The sequence below is a fragment of the Typopeltis vanoorti genome, chromosome 4 (genome assembly GCF_054136105.1).
Source record: "Typopeltis vanoorti isolate ZY-2024b chromosome 4, IOZ_Tvanoo_1.0, whole genome shotgun sequence".
NCBI classification, from domain to species: Eukaryota; Metazoa; Arthropoda; class Arachnida; order Uropygi; family Thelyphonidae; genus Typopeltis; species Typopeltis vanoorti.
In genome coordinates this window covers 126,055,819-126,080,486 of record NC_143552.1, presented here as the reverse complement: position 1 = coordinate 126,080,486, position 24,668 = coordinate 126,055,819, and the positions used below count along the sequence as shown (strand labels likewise).

The window sequence follows — 24,668 nt, the reverse complement described above, 5'->3', positions numbered from 1 at the left end:
TGGTATTTCCACAGACAATCACAAACATCCATGCCCTCGGCAGGATTCAAACCCACAGTCTTTTGGCTGGAGAACAGATACACTATCCACTCAGCCAACCAGGACGGCTCATGCAGAAACAATCTTTAAAAGTTCCAAAGGCATTATATAATTGAATTAAAATATTAACATCAAATAAACAGACCACTTAATAAGTTAAGATGTAGCATCAGTTTATAGCCAGAAAAGATGCAACAGCACAACAGAATTGCTCTCCTCAGACATAGAACTATTTTAATATACAAAGCTATTTAGTTACAGTATTTATTATGATCACACTTGGGATCTACTGATGGGGTCTCCATCACATGGCAAGAGTGTGCAAAATTATCCATGGAAAGTTTTGAGGATGCAGCATGGCAACAATGGATAAAAAGTTGAAAGGTAGACAGATACTTGGATGATATATTTAGTGTTGCTGTTCTGGAAGAAATTAATGATATTATTATTTTCCAAAGAAAGAAAGAAGGCCAACAATAAATAAAACTGATTATTAAGCAACAGCAGGAAAAAGCTTTATCCTTCTTCATTGCAATAGTAATAAAGAAATAGGTTGGACTTTTAGAGGTTACAAAAAGAAAACTCATACCTGCAAAAATTTACATGTTCAATCCAACTCATCTAAAGTGAAAAGCTTGGTATAGTAAAGAACCTTGAAGCCAGAACTATGGATTTCAAATAATGCAATAAACAAGATGGGTACAAATTAAAGCTACTTAAGAAACTATTATTTGCTGCAAAAAATAAAATAAAATAAATAATCCTGACAGGTGGATGTAATATTCTCACTAGTTCTCCCCATTTAATAAACTGTTGATGATCTGTGTTCACAATATGTGTGTGTGTGTATATATATATATATATAATTTATATATAAAAAACATATTTTTATAAAAACTGGGTGCTAATGTGAGATCATTCTAAAACAAGATATAAGAGGTATGACACACAATACAAAAAAAATTAGGGCCATCAAACTAAACCATGGAAAACATCCATGAAGTAAATCAGACACTACTGATTTAATATAAATGATTGGCAGATTATATTACTATATAAGAGAATAACATTTATTTAAAAATAAATGCACTCAAGATTTCAAGCCTTTATGTTGAGGCTAACCTAACTAATATATAACAGCATAAGTTTGTAATATTGTGGCTGATAAATTAAAAAATTTTGTTAACTAACCTGAAAAACAGCAGGGATATTAATGAGGGAGCAGGGGCATTGAACACACACACGATAATTTAACCTTCTGTTGTTTACACTTCAAGCAACTATTAGGAATAACTTCAAATCCTGCATACGTAAAAACTTAAAAACATAAACAAAGGAAATCAAATCAAATGGCATAAATTAAAGATGCCAAGAAATTATATTCTTGGTTTAATCCTTTACCCTAGGATAAGTAAACAAACTCTGCATATGAAGTATCTTCATGAATGTGTTACTTGTATACAGATGTGCATGTGCGTGTAATGTATATAGATATGCATGTACATGTACACATACCCCTGCCATCGAATTAGAAACGTTTATTTAATACCGTTTTGGACCTTGTTTATCCTGAATTACAGCACATCATGCGGTTTGGCATAGATTACACAAAGTGTTGGATTGCATCTATGTCTACAACGCACAAGGAGTTCACTAGACAGTCCTTTAACATTTGACAGAAGAGGAATTTGCTTCTGGGTCTGATTTTCTAACATGTCCCATTCATTCTCAATGAGAATATTGGAATACTCACACTCTAATATTCTCATATCTAAAATCTTGTGCTTCTAAGGCACTTCTGACTGAATCAATCCCCTAGGCTTTGCTCTTCTCTGGGTCTCTTTCCTGCCATCTTGGCACCTATTTTGCTAACCTTTCCTCACCCATTCTATTTCAGTGACCATACCACCTTAGATTAGCTCTACTTACACGTAACTGAATGCTAACAATGTCAACTTCCTTTCTAATATCTTCATTTTTAATATAATTCTGCCATCATTCCATCTGTTCACTTCCTTAATTTTTCTCAGAACTCTCATATCTGTGGTCTCTAGTCCTTTATCCAGTGCCTTATTCTTAACCCAACTCTCAGATCCATAACTTAAAACTGGTTTGAACAGTCTTTTATACAGCTAATTTATCTCTTTGCTTTAACCACTAACTTTGCGCTAACCACTCGGCCACCCAGGCCGAGTGGTTAGCGCATCCACTCTCCAGCCAAAAGGGCGCGGGTTTGAATCCCGACATGTGCATGGATGATTATGAAAACAGTAGTAATGGTAGTCGGCAGTAGATGGCGTTGGTGTAAATGATGAAGGTAGTTGCGATTGTGGAGATTGAAAGTTGTAGAGTTGGTACCCTCCCTCAATGAGTCATTGCACTCCCTGGAGGTGTTACGTAATAATAATAATAATAATAAACATTTAATTTAGTGTTTTGATTAATTTCTTTCTTTATTCAATATATAAATTTATTCAGCTGGCTATCCATCAAACCATCTTTACTTATTCTGTTGTCATTTCCATATTTAATTTTCCATCTTCACAAAAAACTGTGCCTAAATAGTTGAAATGTTTTACTTGTTCTCCATTAAGAATGCATCTGAGTTTTCCATGCACCTGCCTATTTTCATAGTTTTGGTCTTTTTGTAGCCTGATTTTCATGCCAAATTTATTATAGTTGTTATGCAATTCAGTTAGAAATCCTGGAGATTTATGCATTTAGGAGTATAACATCATCTGCATAAAGCAAAGAGATAAGTCTGATATTTCCTATTCTAATATCAGATTCCATGCCACTTTCTTTCATAATGTGATTCATTTAGATGATGAATAACAGTGGAGATAATGAGCATCTTTGTCTTCACCCCAATTTTACATCAAACCAGCTTCCTGTATTTCCTTCAATTCTAACTGCTGACCTACAACTTAAATATAGACTATGTATTGCTCTGCATAATGTTCCATTTACTCCATATAACTCTAGTGCTTTGAAAAGCTTTTCTCTGGACACCTTGTCATATGCCTTCCAGATCTACAAAACTTAAGTACAAATCCATGTCATATTCCCATGATTTCTCAACTTTGTTGTAAAGTGAAAATCTGATCTTGACAACATTTATTTAGCCTGGTTAGTCTTCTTCTAGTTTCTCTTCCACAATCTTTCTCAATCTCTTTTCAAGTATGTTTGCATAAATCTTACCTGGAACACAGTAGAGAAATTCCTTTGTCATTCTCATATTCAGCTTTATTCCCTTTTTTTACAAATGGAAATTATGAGAGCTCAACTACAATCATCTGAAATATGCAGTGTAGCCATTGCAAAACTTTTATATCTCCATACTTAAACTGTTTCCATAGCACAAATGGAAGAACAATGGTATGGTGCATCCCTCGATTAGAAAAGGCCCAAGTTCAATTCTCATTGTGACAAGAGGAATCCTTATATGGGCTTTTTCAATTGAAGGTGAGCTAGCCAATCTCATACAAAGGTAGTAGAGCTTTTTCCCAGAAATTTGGGTTTTTAATCCCATGTACAAGCAAATTGGCCATGAGAACACACGCAATTTATAGACCAAAAAAAATACTGTTGGTGGTGTTGATGGTCATTGTGTGTATTTGGAGAATTAAGTGGTAGGAGAGAGGGTATGATGTGTGCATAGCAGAGTTGAGCAGTGTCCTCCCACAATGAGTCCTTGCACTCCTTGGAGGTGTCACATAATAATAATAATTTAGCTGCATTTCCACATTTCATGTTTTTGATGGCTTTTTCTACCTCAAGTAGTGATCTCTATGCTCTGCTTTGCATTCCTCTTGAAAATTTGAAAGGACTCTTTCCTCCATTTCTAAGCTTTTTCAATAGCCTTCAGAACATTTTGCCACTTTCCTGATATTTATTTCTATATTCTTACCAAATTCTTCCTATGACATTTATTTAGCTATTTCACACACAAATTAGCTCTCTTAAGTTTTTCTCTGTCATATTTTAGGAGATCTGCTGACTTTTTTCCAAGAACTTTTGGTATGCTTTCTTCTTTTCCAGGACTGCTTTTTTAGCTTCTTGTGCCCACAATGGGTTTGTTATTTTTTCTATCCTTACACCGCATATCTTCCTGGCTAAATCACTCAATGTCTTCTTCAGAGTTTGCCAATGAGACTCCAAGGTTTGGTTCTTGAATTTGAAGTAGCTTGTTTTCAAGCTGTTTCAAATTTTCTTCAATAATGTTTGTACAGTCAAGTCTATAGTTTACCTTAAAAGCTGCTCAACTTGAATTATTTTTAAAACTTTCTTACATACTGTTCTTTTCAATGTGATCTCCATTTTTATCCTTCCAAATACTACGTGGTCACTTCCAATTTCAAATCCTCTGCACAGACTTATATCCTGAACCAATATGAAGATATTACTGTCAACAATGACATAGTCAATGAGGATTTTCTTATTTCTTGTGCCCTCTCTTGATGTGAACTTGTGCACATCTTTATGTCAGCAACCTGTTCAAAATGACTCGAAACATTTCCTCCATTTCTTCGTAATTAGAACCTTCTGTGAGATCACAGACATAAATAGTTCATTGTCCATTTCCCCATTTTGAAGTTTGCCCATATAACTCTACTTGAAACTGCCTTCCAATCAAGAAGTTTTTCTTCATGTTTGGTGTTGAATGCTATCACTACTCCTTTTTCTTGATCATTATTTCCCAAATAAGATCTCACCTGTTTTTGTCTTCTTTGTCTCAGTAATGGCAGTTATGTCTAAATGGTACTTTTCATCTCAAATTTGGTTTCCACGCCATTAATACTCCTTATATTGATAGCTGGTTCCTATCTTTAGTTCTTCTGACATTGGGTTTACTCTTCTACTAGATGCTGAGTTGTCACTTGTTCCAATAACTTACTTTTATCATTTGTTCTGGTTCCCTGACAAAAACAGCAGGGAGGTGTTGTTTAACAGGAGGATGACACACCAGCTGGCATGAAATCTCATCGTGTTGTACCATCATATGTATTTGTGGTTTAAGTCTATACAATTCGGTCGGTCAAGTTCTAAATTGCCAGCATATCCTTGTTCATTCAGTACTCAGTAGATACCTACTAATGGGGTGCACCACATGAAGGCAAGGATTGGACATTAGGTAAAATCTCCAGTTGATTCTCTGCATTCCTGAAAGACAATTTGGAGGTCTCCTCCCAGTTATTTGATTTTGTCCCCCCCCCCCTGTGCTACCTGGACACAGTCATAGTCAGGAAAGAAGTCTACCTGAATTTTTTTCCTGAAACCATGATGCAGTAAGTAAGGAGCACTTCAATATGTCATACTGGAAATGGAGCAATGACACCAGAGAAAATGGAATGTTAGTATGACTGGAGACTATTGTTGTTTGGTTTTTTCAACGTGCTCTTAACAAAAGAAACAAAGTACTTTTAAATTTGTGTGTATATTTGACATTTTTTTTAAAAAAATAAATTCTTACTTATTGTATCGTAATTTATTGTACTGCCAACTTTGTTGGCTGAGTGGATAATATCTCTGTTCCCGGAGAGATGGAGGTTAAATTTATTTTAATGTAGATTTTTATGAATGCCTTTAGGTGGGAGATGATTTTCACTGCCTCGCATGCAAGCTCCACTTTGCATATCCATTTAGTCTCTAAAGCATAATCCTGATTCCATAAGCCTTTTAGTCTATTAAACGGATTATGTAATCATTATATAACTCTTAGCAACCCCTTATGTACCGCCATCTAATTAAATATATTACAAAAATTGTAATCTATTTACATACACGGGCTAAGGGGCACATAAATTGCAGCGCCTCTTGATTATCCAACCTTCAAAGAACTTTCGGTTAGTCATGCCTTGAATGAATTAGCATGTCAAATGGAACAGCACTATATAACTGTACACTCAGTTAATAATATCCTAACTTAAATGAATAATATACTCACTTAACAAGTGAAAGATTGTTACTTTTACTACACTGCTACCTCTGCTTGAGATCAGCTATCTTACCTGCAGCTGAAAATGCACACATCAAGATTCTTTTTGTATGATGAGAACTGAACTAAGGTTTCTTTCCCAATCAAAGTGTATGTTGCATCATTCTTCCAATGTTATGGTGTAGCTTTACTAAGTCTAAAATCATGTACTTTGGGCAGCTCAAGTTATTATCATATTAATGAAGAGCAACTGAAAAAACTAGATGAGATTATAGATTAAAATGGGTTTGAATTTGAATCATGCTATGGGCATGGCTGTTCGTAATGTGTTTAGGCAGTAGATAAACTTCGTTGCCCAACTAGAGGCCACCACCACATTTACTGGTGGCTTGAAAAAAGTTCCATATTTGGTCTCTAGAAAAGGATTTCTGGACTATGTTAAAAATGAATAAAAAAATAACAAAATGAATGATAAAAAAGAACCTTGGCCCACCTAAGGTGTTGATTCACTATACATTTACAATCTTTTGTGAATAGAGACACAAAATATAAAATATACCAGCAGATGACTGGGCAGGGGCCACAAGAGAGAGCATTAAACATGATCAAAGGATTATGACCATTATAGCGCCTCCGTAGCACAACTGGAAGAACGACAGTACATTGCGCACTTCGATTGGAATAGACCTAAGTTCGATTCTCGTCGTGACGGGAGGAATCTTTATATGGACTTTTTCAATCGAAGGTGAGTTAGCCAATCTCATACGGAGGTAGCAGGGTTTTTTCTCCCGGAAACTCGAGTTTTTCATCCCACATACAGACAAATTGGCCCTTCAGAACACACCAATTTACAGGTAAAAAAATATTAGTTGTGGTGGTGGTGAATGGTAGATGGCATTGATGGGGATGATTCGTGGTGGAGGTTCGGTGTAGTGGTGGAGATAATTGTTATAGTAGGTGTCCTCTCACGATGAGTCTTCGGACTCCTTGGAGGTGTCATGAATAATAATAATAATAATTAAGTGAGGAGCTGTCCAGCATGGGTGACAAAAGTGCATGTTTGACTGGGTAAGATTTTGGCTCTTCTTGTGCTCAGAAATGAAATGGGCTCTAAATTAAAAGGCAATAAGATGATACTAAAAAGGATATAGATAAAAAGGGTGCATCTACAGAGAAATGTTAGGTTGGAAAAAGACAAGGAAAGAGAAACAAACTCATATGTTACTTGGCTGATAGATCCTAGGCCTGCACTAAGTGCCAAGCAGAAGAACTATTACAATATTTTTGTCATTCCAATGATGATGACTGCCTCCAACTCTCTGGAGAGTTACGCATTCAAATCTAATCATATATATAATGGCACTATGAGCAGCAAGTATGGATAAGTTCTGTTTCAGCTCCTGCAACCTGCACATGCCATCTACTGCTAATATACTAAAAACCCATCATCATCACACACACTATGCCAAACATCTATATATATATATTTATTCATTATTAAATTCATGACAAAATATGCACGCACATACACACACACTGCTTATATCTTCTCTATAAATAAAACTTTTATTTTCCCTTGTTAATAGTAACAATAAATAAATAAATATATACTATTTTTGCATCTTTTTTTCACTATCATAATTATTAAATTAATACTGAATAGTCAATAAATAAATAAATAGATATAAATTTGTGTGTGTGTGTTTTCAGATGGAGCATTATTTTCTGGGAGTGTAATTTTTTGCTTGACCCAGAAATATATCTTCAGGGAATATGTAAACTGAAAGATAAAAAAATTCCTGATAACGAAAAAATTTCTATCTGGGATTATTAATTTGTGCAATTAAAAAAAAAAAAAAAAAAAGTTCCTTTTGAACTGTTATGAGAGGAACATTTTAATTTGGTTCAAAAACATTTCAACCCCTGGTTTTCTCTTCTCTTGTTTTCAAATCTAATTCTAATCCTGTGGCTTTCTCTCTTTGAGAGAGTTGCAACCGATTACTAGGGAGATATGATGTGGGGGGGGGGGGGTTCCCCATTGCCTTCCTTGCCATAAGTATTTATAACTGTAGCTGTGTGTGTGTTCACGGGACCAGTCTGGATGTCTTCAGGGATGAAAAACCCGAGTTACCGGGAGAAAAAATCCTCCACCTTCGTATGAGACCAGTTAACTCACCTTAAGTCAAAAGAGACCAGATAAAGGTTCTTCACGTCATGGACGGGAATTGAACCCAGGTCTTTCCAACTAAAGGGCTTCGTCTATACTGACCGAGCTACAGAGGCTCCTCAAATTTAATGGTAACTCTGAAAATGCAACAAATACAACATGAAATATTCATGTCATTCTTCCAGCAATTATATTAATTCATTTTAAGTTATAGTATATTTATATGTTAAAAATTCAATTATAACTCAGCTCTGTGTTTCTCTTAAAATGAAGTATATCACCACATTTTGCTGTGGGGGAAGGAAGGGGGAAATTGATAGTATCATTTTAGGCAGATTATTCATTGGTTTTGGAAACTTTTCAATAGTAATAAGTATGACATACTATATTAAAACTGTCCTAATTGAGATTTTTCTTGAACTACTAAACTAATTAAAAGTATCAGATAGTAAGGTAAAATTAAAATACTGAGGCTTGAAATACATGCCAGTCTGATTGCTAAGTGATTAATTTACTCACTTTCCAACAGGCTGTGGTTTCAACACAGCCTGTTGGAAAGTGAAAGTGAGTAAATGCATGGAATGCATGGAAGCTGGGCAAGAGCATGGTTGACAAGGGTGTTAGAGCTAGGTTCTTTACTTGGAGAGTGGTAAATGAGTGGAATAAGCTTCCAGAGTCTGTTGTGGGTGCTACGACCGTGAATGAGTTCAAGGCAAGGTATGATAGATACTGTGTGAATGTTGAATAGTTGTTCTTGACATGATGTTAGGGCCTCCCTTGATGAGTCTGTCGACTCCTTGGAGTTTCCCGGAACAATAATAATAATAATAATAATAATAATAAATAGAGTGCCATTTAGTGAAAAGCCAGCAAAAGTTGGTGCTGAAAAGATAAGTTTTGTTTTTGTAGTAAAGTAGTGATTTGGATTTGCATTTTGGTGTAGTTGTTTATTTTTTAAAGCTTAGCATAACTGAGTGACTGTGGAGATTTGTGTGTTCGAAACAGGCTTTTACTTTTACTATTTTGGAAACTTGTAGTGAATGCCAACAAAATGGCAGTACAAATGAGATTGGGAATTCAGGCAAGTCAGGATGCATGAAAATCAAGTGAATTAACAGCATGGACTTTTCAAGGATGGTATTTTTTGTCATGAAAGCAACATTAATGATATTTTCATTGTCATGAATGCAACATGTTTACGTGGCAGGAGACAAGAGAAGGTATGGATACACAAAAAATGTGTTATTCTCTCAGACTACATGTTCTTGGTAAATGCAAAACAGGCTGAAAGCATGCACAGTTGCAGGAACAAATGGCCATATGAATAACAGAATGAAAACAACTCAAATGATTATATAAATCACAGAATGGAAGCAAGCGGAACTACAGAATCAAAACAAAGTATAGCTGAAGAAATAAAAGCAACTGATACTGTGGAAGCAAAGGAATGTTGGAATGAGGAAATGAATGATAGCCTAACAGATAGTGCCAGGATGCAAGACATGAAAAATAAGTTGATCAAAAGGAGAAGTAACCTTTTCTTTCTTGTAACCTTTTGTATGCATATATGCATACAAAAGGTTACAAGAAAGAAAAGCAGAGAAAAAGAGATAATGAATGACTTCAGAATAGCGATGTATGGAGAATCCATTATTAGAGTTGTGGTAAATGAGAGATTCCATAAGTTGGATTTTCCGGAAGGGAGAATTAGATTGCTGAGGAGAGTGAAAGATAACAGTGTGGTTGGAAAAGTGGTCAGTGTGTTGCTTACATATGAAATGATGAGTTGAGATGAAGAGCAGGGATCATGAATGGTATGTTGATAGAGCTGTGTGAGGAGAAGGGAGTGGAATTTGTGAATGTGTGGGATGCATTTGAAAGAAAGATGGAAATGTACAAAAGTGATGGTTACATTTGAATGGATTTGGTGTGTGTGTGTCAGTTAGCGAGACTATAGCTGCAAGGAGGAATGAGTGATGTGAGCAAGAGAGCAGAAGAAGTAAGAGGTCAGTAGAGAGGAACTGGCAGCTGAAGTTAAATGAGAATAGTAGCACTGTGAGTGATAATGACGGAACATGAATGCAAGATACACAAAAAAAAAACGGAGGGGGGAGGGGCAAGTTGAACATTCTGTACATCCCAGGGATGGTCTGAGATGCACAGAATGTAGCTGAGCCTGAAGAGATAGATAAGTTAAGCAGTGATAAAGGCAGTTGGAAATGGTTAGGTGTGGAGAAATTACAATCTACAAGTGGCATGGATAGGACCAGTTATAGACCTAAAGGTGAATTTGCTGTGTTTATTTACAAATACCCGAAGCATCAGAAATAAATGGTTCTAATGATAAAGTTTGCTAGCCAAAAATTGTGGAACAAGCGAAACATGGTTGGATAAGATTGATATCCTGATAGGAATAGAAATGGAAGGGTATGATGTTTTCCATGAAAATAGAAAGGCCAAAAAAAGAGGGGATGCCGTTGATGGCTGAAGGCAAATTATGTCCATGCTAGATAGAGATGAAAGATGTAAATAGTGGAAATGGTTTTCAATCATTATGATGTGAGGTGGAAGTTGACAGGAAGGAATACTGAGTTGGAAGCTGCTATAGGCCGGAATGTGGAGGATAGTGATGAAGAAATCTATAAGCAATTAGTCTAGTGAACAAAGGAAAAGTGATTATTATGGGTGATTTTAATTATAGCAATATAAATTGGAATGAAGAGATAGCATTTGGGAATAACGAAAATGAATTTCTTGAATTCTCTGGAGAGACAACAATCTCAGACAGTATGTGAAGGAGGGCACAGGAATCGAGAGTTTTAGATCTGATCATTTCATCAGAGGATGTGATTGTGAATGGGATTTTGCAATTTCTCCAACTGGAGAAATTATGGGTGGTGATCATGAAGTGATTAGCATTTTGTGATTAGCAATATGGAGACTTCTGTGAAGAAAGGATACACAAGTCAGGTGACTATGAAAAACTAAGGAGACAGCCTGGAGCTATAGCATGAAATGAGGTATTAAGCAGGAGGGAGATAAATGCTGTGTGGGAATTGACTAAATGATATATAACATCGATGTGTGAATGTATTCCAAAGGTCAAAAAAGACTAAATAAAGTAGGTGTCAAATAGATGAATAAAGGGTTTAAGAATGAAATTTGGAAGAAGGGGATACTGTGAAGGCAACACAAGATGAATAATGGTAGCAATAAGTTGCATGAAAAGTATAAAAAGCAGGCCAGGAAAGTGACTCAGCTGGTAAGAACAGAAAACTATATGAGCAGAAATTGGCAAATCAGGCAAAGAAAAACCCTAGAGAATTTTTTTTTAGATATGTGGCAAGTAGAAGGATGAATTATTATGATAAAATGATGTTAACAGATGAAAATGATAGAATGGTAACTGCTGTAGAAAACACTGTTGAGGTATTTAGGGAACAATTTATAATGGTGTTTCATCCTCATCAGGGTGAGATTATGAAAAACTCAAGTGTAGAGAATATAGGAAAGGATGGCTTAATTGTGAGTGAGCAGGAGGTATATGAGGAAAAAATAAGCTTTATGTCAGGGGTTCCCAACCCTATGCCCGCGGGCACCATGGCACCCGTCGACCAATTTGTGTGTGCCCGCCGCTATATATATATATATATATTTAAATTTTTATATAATGTAAACTTTTAAGTAAAAAAACATTTGATTATAATGTAAACTTTGTATGTATTCATTTAACAAAAGAATTCAAAAAATTTGCTTGAAAAAATGGATGTCTGTCGCCCTATCGATATTTTAGAATGTGCTCTAGGAAACAAAAAGGTTGGGAACCCCTGCTTTATGCCAATAAGGTGATAGGACTTGATATCATATCACCACATCTTAAGGGAATGTTCCAGGGAATTAGCAATAGCAATGGCATGACTGTTTAATAAGAGTCTTACAACAACACACGTTCCAAGACAGTGGAAAAAAGATAAAATTGTTCCACTGCATAAAGGTGGTGAAAAGGCTGTGGCTACAAATTATAGACCAATCTGTATATATCTGGAGTTGTGGTTAAGAAGAAATTGTTAAGAACTATGACACAGAAATGAGTTGATAATAGCAGTATTCTCTGTGGTTGTCAGCATTTGTTTGTTAAAGGGAGATCATGTTTACTAACTTACTTATGTACTATGACAAGGTGACAAATGTCTTTATAATGTTGATCATGTTATTGTTGATTGTGATGTTTTCTCCCTGGTGCAGGACACCAGAGTGCACAGAGGATTTGAAATTGGAAGTGATCACCATTTAGTCATGAGCAGGATAAAATTGAGATTCATACTGAAAAGAAGAACATGTAAGAAAGTTTTAAAGTGAATAAAAGTTGAGCAGCTCTCAGATGTGAACTGTAGACCAAAATACACAAATCTTATTCAAGAAAAAATGAAAGAGTTTGAGAACAGGAACCAAACCTTGGAGATTCAGTGGCAAGCCCTGAAGAAAACACTGATTGATTCAGCCAGAGAGGCATGTGGTGAAGTTGTCTGCAAGGATAGAAAAATCAGAACTCATGGTGGACACAGGAAGTTAAAGAGGCAGTGAAAGAAAAGAAGAAAGCATATCAAAAGTTCCTGGCAAATAAGTCAGCTTGTGCTCTCAGAGAATACAGAGACAAATGTAAGAAAGCTAAACACAGTGTAAAACTGGCTAAACAAAAGTCATGGGAGGACTTGGGTAAGAACATAGAAAATAATTATCAAGAAGGTGGCAAGATATTCTAGAGGTTGTTGAAGAAGCTCAGAAATGGAGGAAAGAGTGCTGCAAAAGGAATTAGAGATGATAAAGGTGACATGAAAACAGGAGAAAAGATATCCTTGAAGTATGAAGTAATTACTTCGAAAAATTGCTAAATGAAACACTGACCAGGCATGCAGTCAGGAATACATATCCATACTTGAAGTAGAAAAAGCCATCGAAAGCCTGAAATGTGGAAAGCCAGTGGGAGTAGATGATTTTCGACCAGAAATGCTCAAGTATGGAGATATAAAAGTCTTACAGTGGCAGCACTGCATAGATCGGAAGGACTGGACAGATGGATGAATTCCAGATGATTGGAGTAGAGCTCTCATAGTACCCATATATATATATATATATATATATATATATATATATATATATACATACATATATATATATACACACATATATATATATACACACACACACACACACCTTCTGTCCAAAAAGAAACTGAACTATTGATAGGAAATAAAATATAGGCCATTATAATTATTCAAATCATTTATTTCAATCAATATACTCTCCCTCAGCTTCGATACAGCGTTTCGCATGGTCAATTAATTCGTTAAATGAGTTTTTTATATCAGTTTTTGGGATACTGTTGAGGGTCATGGTTACTGATGCTTGAACGTTTTCAATGGTGTCATGTTGCTTTCCTTTCATCGGTAACTGAAGTCGGAGGAAGAGAAAGAAGACACAGGTTGCTAAATTGGTGAGTGATCCAACACACATTTTTTGCTCAAAAATTGTCTCATAATGTTCGAATGATGAGATGGTACATTATAGTGCAAAAGTGACCAGCTGCCTGCATCACGATATTCATGCCGTACATGACGAATTCTCGCTATCGATCACTTCAAAACTTCGCGATAAAACTCATCATCAGACTGTTTGGCCAGGCGGAATGAGTTCTTTGTGGATAATGCCATTGGAATATCATAGAAACAAATCAGCATTGTCTTTACTTTTACCTTCTCCGAGCAACTTTTTTTCGGATGCCCCTCTTCTGGTGGTCTCCATTCAGCACTCTGGTGCTTTGTTTCCAGCTCATACTCAAAACACTACAGTAACGATCGTTTCATCAGTAACGAGTCCTTACGAGCAGTTTTAACGAGGTCCTTGCAGTGTTCAATTCAATACATTTTTTGGTCGTCAGTCAACTTGTGGGGAAAAATCGCGAATTCAATTTATGAAGGCCCAAACTCTCGGTCAAAATGTTGGGCACAGTTGAATTATTGACTTAGGCACGATTTTTAGTGAAGATGGTAAATTAAATATGGAAATAGACAACAGAATCAACAAAGCTGGTATTGTAGGAAGTCAATTGAATAAATTCATATGGAATAAGAGAAAAATTAGTCAGAACAGTAAATTAGCTGTATACAAGACAGTGTTCAAACCAGTTTTAACTTATGGATCTGAGAGCTGGGTCAGAGGTAAAACACTTGACCAAAGACTAGAGACTGCAGATATGAGAGTCCTGAGAAAGATTATAGGTGTGAACAGATGGCATAAATGGCAATATCATATTAAAAACGAGGATATTAGGAAAGAACTCGACAATGTCAGCATCTAGGTATGCGTTAGCAGAGCTAATCTCAAGTGGTATGGTCACTTAAATAGAATGGGAGAGGAAAGATTAGCAAAACAAGTGTTCTCTGCCAGGTTGGCAGGAAAAAGTCCTAGAGGAAGACCAAGATATATAGTTGGATTGATACAGTAAAAAGTGCTTTAGAAGAAGATATAAGATCTGATAATATTGGAGTCTTCACAGGTAACAGACTGATTTGGAGGAAAATTGTAGATAGGAAGTTAGTGATAATGTAAATTTTTCATATAATACTATCATATCCTGTACACCCCTTGAGGGTATATTATCATGAATTTGATGATGATGATGATGACAAATGTCTTGGACAAGGGAGATGCATATATAGTGGTATGCTTAGATTTTGCAAAAGCTTTTGATAGGCTGACATATGACAAGCTGTTAAATCAACTGACAGTGAGTTGGATTGGTGACTGGCTGTCAGACAGATATCAGAAAGTTGTATCTGGAGGTGCAGTTTCCCAAAGGATGAAGGTCGCCTCCTCTTTTGGGTGTCTGTATTAGGGCTATTGTTGTTCAATTTGTATATTAATGATACTGGGATGGGTTAATGGTGATATGCAGCTGAGGTAAAATTGGGAAGAGCGATGCATAGTCAAGCAGATGTTATGACCCTGCAGGAGGACTTAAACAGATTATATGAATGGGCAGGTAAGTGGAACTATCAGTTCAATGTTGCAAAATATTATTATTATTATTATTACATGACACCTCCAGGGAGTCCAAAGACCATTTGAGGGAGGGCACCTACTCTACAACTCTGCATCCACCATTCAAATCCACCAAGTACAACTAACCGCAACCACACTAACGCCGCCATCACTAGTATTTCTACAGACAATCACAAACATCCATGCCCAAGGCGGGATTCGAACCCACAGCCTTTTGGCTGGAGAGCGGATACGCTAACCACTCGGCCAACCAAGCCGGTTTTGGGTACAAAGGTGGATAAGAAAGATAATTTATTTATATATTTAGATAATATATTTAGATACAATTTTAGCTATATCACTTTGACTATTTCACTACAGAGTTTGGTGAAAAGAGTTTGTTGGAATGGGGATTGGTGGGTGTACAGAATGCTTTGCCTTAGAGGGGGGTAGTGAATGTATGGACAGTTAATTTAAGATGAAAACCTTTAAATAAATAGGAAATTGTTATCTTTCCTAAAATATATGTGCAATAACACCAATCACATCCCCTATTTTGCTTGGGAGAATGCCTCCTTCAAATGAGCTTATATTTAGTTATTACTAATATTTCTTTGAAGCATGTACAAATAAACAAACATGTACATATAAACTTTTCATTCAGTCAAAATACTATCAAATATTATAACTAATTTAGATATAATTCTAATGAAAGTTACATAGCAAATTACCATTAACAAGGAACTGTTAAAATTTCACTATAAACAGTCAAACAGATTCTTACTGAGATTTCCAGTTCATTGTTCAGATCAGGTTTATTTTCACTGTAAACTGAAATAAAGAAAAACGTTTCATCTAAATCTTCAAAAAAGACAAATAATACGCAATTAAAATTCTTTACAAATAAAGGTAAAACACAAATTCTTTGCAAATAAAAATAAATCACAGAATTCTTTGAAAAAATAATTAGTGCTTATTTGTACTGTTATTAGCAAAGGCACATAAACTGAAATATTGTCAAGATGAAGATTTTGGAGTTAAAAAATTAAAATAAAATTTTATAATACTATGCATTTATGTCTTTTTCATGAAACAAATGCATAACTTACCTATCATCTGCCTGTATAAACTTTAACTCTTCACCATAGCAAATTCATTTAATAGTTTGCTATAATGAATTTTCTTTAGAATAGAACTCAATGCCTATGAGACTTTATTCAGGACTTTATGATAGTTTGTTTAGATTCTGCAATATTCTAAAAATCTCCAATTCATCCACCTCTGTCCCCACATAAGTCTCTGTCACAGCATTAATTACTTGCATGATATGACCTTGCAAAGTGGTCACTCAGTAACTCAACTATTTTATCTGCTTCTGTTACCTTATGACCACCAGTACTCATTAATGTTATTCTTCCATAGTCATTCATCCTCTTACTTGCCACATAAAGAAAGAATTCTTTAGGATTTCTTTTGGACTGTTCAGCTAGTTTCTTCTTGTGATCTGATTTTGCCTTCTTTACCATTCTAGTCAAATTTCTTGCCTGACCCGTGTACTGTTCATGAGTTTTGCTGGTCACCTTTCTCTGTATTTATCCTCCACAGCATCTTCTTTTTCTGCAGCTTATGCTTAATGACCTCATCCACCTAACTCCAACTGATTAACCCTTCTGACTTAGGTATACGATTTAATATTGTTTCCTCTAGATATCCCTTAACTATATTCCATGCATTACTAGCACCTTCCCTTGCAGGATTTCATGCCATGGCACAGCTTCAAGCTTGTCATAATCATCTGCCTTGTAGTTCCCCATATACCTCTTCTTGACAGAATATCTCTCATGTTTTACAATCTCCCAAGTCAAAACCGCATGTCATTTTCCCAAATCGCAGGCAATATGGCCAACTTGGTTATGGATAACTCTTCTGATATATGACCAGATCAAACACTTGCACACCCTGAGTTCCCTCTATCACATGCTGCCTCAAGTAATCATATCTCTAGAAGTGTACAAATTCTGTTTCCTTACTGCCATGTGATCTTTCTTCCTTCCAATTTATATCTCCATTGTTGAAGTCCCCCATAATAATCACTTGACCTGCATTATTCATTGTACTAATTTGCTGACGCATGTCTTCCAGATCATTCCTGAACAGCAATCAACTGTATATTTTGTCTTATTGGCCTTGATCTCACACTAGAATGTTTGAAATGAACAGCCACATTCTTAACTATCTCCTATTCTTTTTGGCTTCAATTCATCTGCTATCATCAGTAGTACCCTTCTCCACATTCTATCTTCTCTATCTTCCCTGAAAATACTAAACCCTTCTCTATCCTGTAATTATGCCTCTGCTGTTAGTAAAGTCTCATTAATGCCTATAACTTTTGGCGAGGTTGCACTAACCAATGCCAAAAAACTTCTTCCTGTTGTTCCTGATACTTCTAGCATTAGTACATGGAAACTACAGCATCCCTTTAGGCCCACTTTACTTCCTGAATTGACTACCTTATTCAATATTTTTTGCTGAAGAGACTAGATTCTGCACTTGTTGGTCACTCTCTCATATTCACTCACCTCATGGATGCCTTCACACACACACACACACACACACACACACACACACTTGCATCCATCCTGCTTTTTGTTGAATTGGTGCTTCAGCATACTCAGTGAGCAAAGCTCTTCCTAGATGTCTAATACCAAAACCATTTAGATGAACTCCGTCAGCATTATACAAATCATTTATTTATTTTTTTATTGTCAAACTCGGACCATGGGTCCACAAATCCTACATCATTCCTCCTGCACAACCCACATATTAATTTGTTTGCTATCAATGCCATCCTCCTCAATTCATCTTTTTCATAGCATGGCAGGAGACTTACAATCTTTACCTTATCGCTCTTCATTTTTGTTGCATCCAATAGAATATTTCTCAGCTATCAGATCATTAGTGACAACCAAGACAATTATTAGTTCTTTTGCCTCACCTTTCTGCATCTGGATGGCATAACTAATGTCATCAATTGGCCAAGGAAACATCATTTTGTTTTACTTTTGTTAAGTACTCCTCTAATCATACAGCCCATTGTTTGTTCACATGATCTCGATTTTTACTTGAATCACCTGCTTCTTTCTCTTCAGCTCTGATAATCTTTGCAACTATTCGATTTCGTGCTTTGTCATGTGAAGAATAACATGCAACTGTGCTATTTCCTAATTTAGGTCTGTTTTGTTCTCCTGTATTTCCATTACTACACATTCAGCATTAATTCCAACATTAATGTTATTGATTCTACCACTGATATTGTGTACTCGACTAACAGTTACTTCATTCTCACAACTAACTGGCACTCACTCTCGAAACACTTAATACACAACCATTCACCAGTTTCACTCTCCTTCCATAAATCCTTTAACTTTTACAACAAATAAATCTAATATACACTGCACTGTACAAAATCACATAAACTCAAGTCCCTCAACAATGATGTCTTTAACGGCATTGCTCTTCCATGCATTGGCATCATACTGACAATATCATATTTAAACAAAAAATACAAGGCTGACTTACAAATTACATAATCTATCTTTTAGCAGTGCTAATAATGACACAACACATACAATCAATAGCATATCACCTTAAATTTCTAACATAGCCATATCATATTAATGATATGGCTATGTATTAATATATTAATCACGAAATTAATGCAATTTGGTCATTTTCCTAATTTTCCTCAGCCCTCTGATATCTACAGCTTCCAGTCTCTCTTTGATCAACTGTTTTATTTCTTACCCAGCTGTCAGATCCAAAAGTTAAGACTGGTTTGAAGCGGCTTACTAGTTTAGTGTTTCAGATAATTTCTCTTTTGTTCCATACATATTTAACTTGATCCCCATCATGCCAACCTCACTTCTTTAGTTATCTCCATATTTAATTTGACATCTTCACTAAATGCTGTGCTTAAACAGCTAAAACATTTTCCTTATTCTATAAGTTCTCCACTGAGAAAACAGTTGAAGATTTCCATTTTGCTACCTTTTTTCATGGTTACTGTCTTTTTCTTTGTTGCTGATTTTCATACCAAACTTATTACAGCAATTATTCAATTAAGATAAAGAGGCCAACACACCTGTACTCAATTTATTTAAGAGCAGAACATTCTTTGCATAAAGAAAAGGACTAAGTTAATATCTCGAACTCTGATATCAATTTAATGTCACTTTCTTCCATAATGTGATTCATGTAGATGAGGAATGCTAGTGAAATCAATATGCTAGAAGAGGAGAGAATGGAAACATGGGGACTGGGTGGTATTTCACCATGAGTTTTAAGAGAATGTGCTGGGAACTGACAGAGCCTTTGACCTGGCTTTTCAATGAAAGTCTGGCTGCAGGAAAGGTGCCCATGGAATGGAAGGAAGGCAAGATGGTGCCATTGCATAAGGGCGGTAGCATACTGGAAGTATCTAATTATAGGCTAGTTTGTGTGTCATCAGTAGTTAGTAAGATCTTGGAGAAAGTAGTGAAGAACCTTATACAGCATTGCACAGATGAGGGTAATGTTATCTGTGAGAGTCAACATGGATTTCTGAAGGGGGTGCTCTTGTTTTAGCAATATGCTAGCCTTTTATGATAAAGTTACAAGAGCATTAGATGAGGGAAAGGCATATACTGCCATTTTCTTAGACTTAGCGAAGGCATTTGACAGGGTGCCACATGATAAGCTGATATTTAAGTTGCAGCACATGGGTCTGGATGTCGGATTGGTCAACTGGATTCAGGATTGGTTGTCCGATAGGTATCAGAGAGTTGGGTATGGTGGGACAGTTTCAAGGAAGCAGAGGGTTACAAATGGGGTCCCACAGGACTCAGTACTGGGACCTATATTGTTTAACTTTTATATCAATGACATTGTCAGTGGATTGCAAGGGGATATTCAGTTGTTTGCGGATGATGCGAAGCTGGGAAGGAGTATTAGTAATAGTGCAGATGCGGCAGCCCTGCAAGAGGATTTGAATAAGCTAGATAGATGGGCAAATGAATGGGGGTGGGGTCAGTTTAATGCAGCAAAATGTAAGGTCTTGAGGTTTGGGAAACATCGATAGGACACTGCATATTCTATTGGAGGAGTTATACTGGAGGAAGTAAAGGAGACAAGAGATCTGGGGTTGATGATTGATAGAAACCTGAAATTTAGGGGTCATATTACAAAGGTGGTGATGGTAACACAGAGGATTGCTGCAATAATGAGAAGGACACTGACCTGCAGAGATAAAGCAGTTATCATTCTGTTGTATAAGACCCTGATCAGTCCACACTTGGACTACTGTTCTCAGATTTGGTCCCCAGGATTTGAAGGAGATAAATTAACTGTGGAAAGGGTACAAAGGTGGATAACAAAGATGGTTTCAGGACTGTACAATGATAGTTATGAGGATCAGCTGAGGGAATGTGGACTGCAGAGTTTGGTGGATAGAAGGAGGAGAGGTGATATGATTGAGACTTTTAAACTGTTGAGGGGTGGTTACAGGGTTGACACTGGGGAGTTCTTTCGCTTGGTTGAACAGCAGGAAGGAGTGATGACAAGAGGCCATCCCTGGAAGTTACGTAAGGAAACTGTGAGCAAGAGGGTCCGGAGTGGTTTCTTAGCATGGAGGGTGGTTGAACCATGGAATGCATTGCCTGATGGAGTGGTGAGAGCGAGAACGGTCAATGAGTTTAAGGAGTGGTATGATAGACTTTGTGTTTCTTGGGGGGAGGGGGACCTCCCCTCGATGAGTCTTGATAGACTTTGTGTTTCTTAGGAAGGACCTCCCACGATGGGAATTTTGACTCCATGGAGGCCTGAATAATAATAATAATGTACCCTTGTCCACCAGATTTTTACATCAAATCATCTTCCCGCTCCTCCAATTCTATTATTGACTTATAACTTAAGTATAGAGTATACAAAGCTCTGTCTGATGTCCCATTTACATCCCATATAACTGCAATGTTTTAAATAGCTTTTCTCTTGGCACTTATCATATGCCTTTGTCAGAGATATAAATTTAAATACAGATACTTAAATAAATCTGGTCCTGATAATCCTTATTTGGCCTGAGTCCAGCTTGGTCTCCAAAATTCTCTTAATTCTCTTCCACAATCTTTCTTAGCTTCTTTTCAAGAACACTTGCATAATTCTTACCAGGAGCATCAGTAGGGAAATTTCTGCATATTCACATACAATCTTATTTATTTAATTTTTTTTTACATATGGGTACTGTGAAAATCTACTCCAGTCTGGCCTGTCTTTCCACACTGCAGATTTCAAATTCATTTTTCTTTCCTTTTAACAATATTTCAGAGACTCCTAATATCTAGTATATTACCTTGATCTTGGATTTTTTTTATAATGCTCCTTCTTTCATATCTATGCTCTTCAGTAGCTTCCAGAAAACTGTCACTTTGATAGTTATCCTCTATATTCCCACATGTTTTCTCATGTCTTTATTTGAACTATACTTCTACATACAGAATAAACTTTCTTAGATTTTTTTTTTTTAATTTTTTAACCTGTGATCCCTGAGAACACCTGCTGATGTACTACTCATGAACTTCAGATTTATTTATTTCTTTTTTTCTAGGACTACCTCTTTTGTGGGAAGTCCACCATGAAGTTCTGATTTTTTTTTTATCCTCACAAGCAATTTCATTACCTTTTTGGTTGAATCGATCCACATTTTCATGATATTTTGTTACTGGACTCAAAGGTTTGGTTCTTGTTTTCAAACTCTTTTGATTTTTCTCCAATAACTTTGTATGTTCGAGTCTACAATTCACCTCTTGTAAGTTATCAATTTTGATTAAAATGAGGGATATTATGGATCCATCCATCCATATTTCATAGCGAAATATAGAAAGAAATTTAAAATCTAAATGAAAATCTTAGAAATGTAAAAGTTTAAAAATTTATCAGAGAACTTATGGAAATATAACCATCAGCATTAGAACTGCCTTGGTTTGCTTAAAAAACACAGAATCTGTTTAGGAGTCCATATATTTGCCTTTGATTAGTGCTTAGAATAGGCTCCATGGGCCTGACAGATAATTTCAAATTGCGAGTTCTCATCAGAAACCAAGCAAAAGAACCAAAAGTTTAAAATACCCAAGTTTCAAAAATTTGTGAGTGATCTAAAAAGCTACTCTCTCAAATAGCTGGATATCCTATGAATATGTGGGCTCAACCCAAAAACTGTACAAAACCTCATCTAGTCACTGCAACATGTAAGTACTGCGAGTGTGTTAAGGCTCTCATTGGCAGAGCAGCAGATAAAGCCTGCTAGTAGGCATGGGCCTACTGTTATAATCAAAGACCAGATGAAACCAGCATCGTCATCATCAAATCCCCAACATGTACCCTCAAGAGGTGTGTACAGGATATGATAGTACTACACAAAAAATTTACACCATTACTAACTTCTTATCTACAATTTTGCTCCAAATCAATCTGTTACCTGTCAAGACCCCAACATTGTCAGATCTTATATTTCTATCTTCTAAGGCACTTTTTACCATATCAATCCACCTGTATCCTGGTCTTCCTTCGGATCTTTTTCCTGCTAACCAGGCAGAGAAAACTTGTTTTGCTAATCTTTCCTCTCCCATTCTGTTTAAGTGATAATACCACCTGAGATTAGCTCTGCTAACAATGTCAAGTTATTTCCTAATTTCTCGTTTTTAATATGATATTGCCATTGATAGATTGTATTCACACCCCCTAATCTTTCTCAGGACTCTCATATCTGCAGTCTCCAGTCTTTGGTCAAGTGTTTTACTTGACCCAGTTCTCAGATCCATAAGTTAAAATTGGTTTGAACACTGTCTTGTATACAGCTAATTTAGTGTTTTGTCTAATATCTCTCTTATTCTATATAAATTTATTCAGTTGACTTCCTACAATACCAGCTTTGTTGATTCTGTTGTCTATTTCCATGTTTAATTTACCATCTTCACTAAAAATCGTGCCTAAGTAGCTGAAATGTTTTACCTGTTCTATAGATTCTCCATTCACAATGCAGTTTATATTTTCAATGCTTCTGCCTATTTTCATTGTCTTTATTTTATTATTGCTGACCTTCATACCATATCTATTACAACAGATATTCATTTTAGTCAGGGAATCTTGCAGACTTCAAGCAGATTTATTTAGAAGTATAACATCATCCGCATAAAGCAAAGAGCTGACATTATCATTTTGATATCAGGTTTAATACCACTTTTTTTCATAATGTGATCCATATAGATAATGAGTAACAGAGGGGATAATGTAGAACTTTGTCTGATACCAGATTTAACATTAAACCATCTTCCTGTGCTTCCTTTCCTTCAATTCTAACTGCTGACTTACAACTCAAATACAGACTAAGTAGTGCTTGATATAATGCCCCACTGACACTATACAACTGAAACGTTTTGAATAGCTTCTTTCTTGGCACTTTGTCATATGCTTTTTCAAGATCTACAAAAATTAAATAGAGATCTTTGTTATATTTCCATGTTTTCTCAACTATCTGTTGTAAGGTGAAAATCTGATCCTGACAGCCTCTATTTGGCCTGAATCCAGCTTGCTCTTCACCGAGCTTCTCTTCCACAATCCTTCTCGACCGTTTCTCAAGTATACTTGTATATATCTTGCCAGGAACACTCAGTAATGTAATGCCTCTGTAATTCTCACATTTAGTTTTATTTCCCTTTTTATATATGGGTACTATGAGCGCTCTACTCCAATCATCTGGAATTCGTCCCTCTGGCAGGCCTTCTGAACTATGCAGTGCAGCCACTGTAAGACTTTTATACCTCCATACTTAGGCATTTCTTGTCGAATATCATCTACTCCCACTGCCTTTCCACATTTCAGGCTTTTAATGGTTTTTTCTACTTCAAGTATGGATATGTATTCCTGACTGCATGCCTGGTCAGTGTTTTTTTACCACTGTGCTGTCATCACTGCTTGTTTCATTTAGCAATTTTTCAAAGTAATTACTCCATACTTCAAGGATATCTTTTCTCCTGTTTTCATGTCACCTTTGTCATCTCTAATCCCCTTTACAACACTCTTCCATCCATTTCTGGGCTTCTTCAACAACCTCCAGAATATGTTGCCATTTTCTTGATATTTATTTTCTATGTTCTTACCAAAGTCCTCCCACGACTTTTGTTTAGCCAGTTTTACACTGTATTTAGCTTTCTGTATTCTGCTTTCTGTCTCTGTATTCTCTGAGAGCACAAGCTGACTTATTTGCCAGGAACTTTTGATATGCTTTCTTCTTTTCCTTCACTACCTCTTTAACTTCCTGTGTCCCATGGAGTTCTGATTTTTCTATCCTTGCAGAAAACCTCACCACATACCTCTCTGGCTGAATGAATCAATGTTTTCTTCAGGGTTTCGGAACAGGAACCAAGGTTTGGTTCCTGTTCCGAAACTCTTTCA

The 24,668-nt window shown here is 36.1% G+C and overlaps 1 protein-coding gene across 3 annotated transcripts in view; it reads right to left on the bottom strand.

Annotated features, from left to right (window-relative positions):
* Positions 1-24,668, bottom strand: part of LOC150107659 (calmodulin-binding transcription activator 2-like) — a 790,456-nt gene that overhangs the window by 308,954 nt on the left and 456,834 nt on the right. For all 3 annotated transcript variants that reach the window (XM_090391992.1, XM_090391993.1, XM_090391994.1), the window contains one exon: positions 15,970-16,016. In XM_090391992.1, the coding sequence (XP_090248118.1) occupies positions 15,970-16,016 (47 nt within the window). The remainder of the gene's footprint in view (positions 1-15,969; positions 16,017-24,668) is intronic.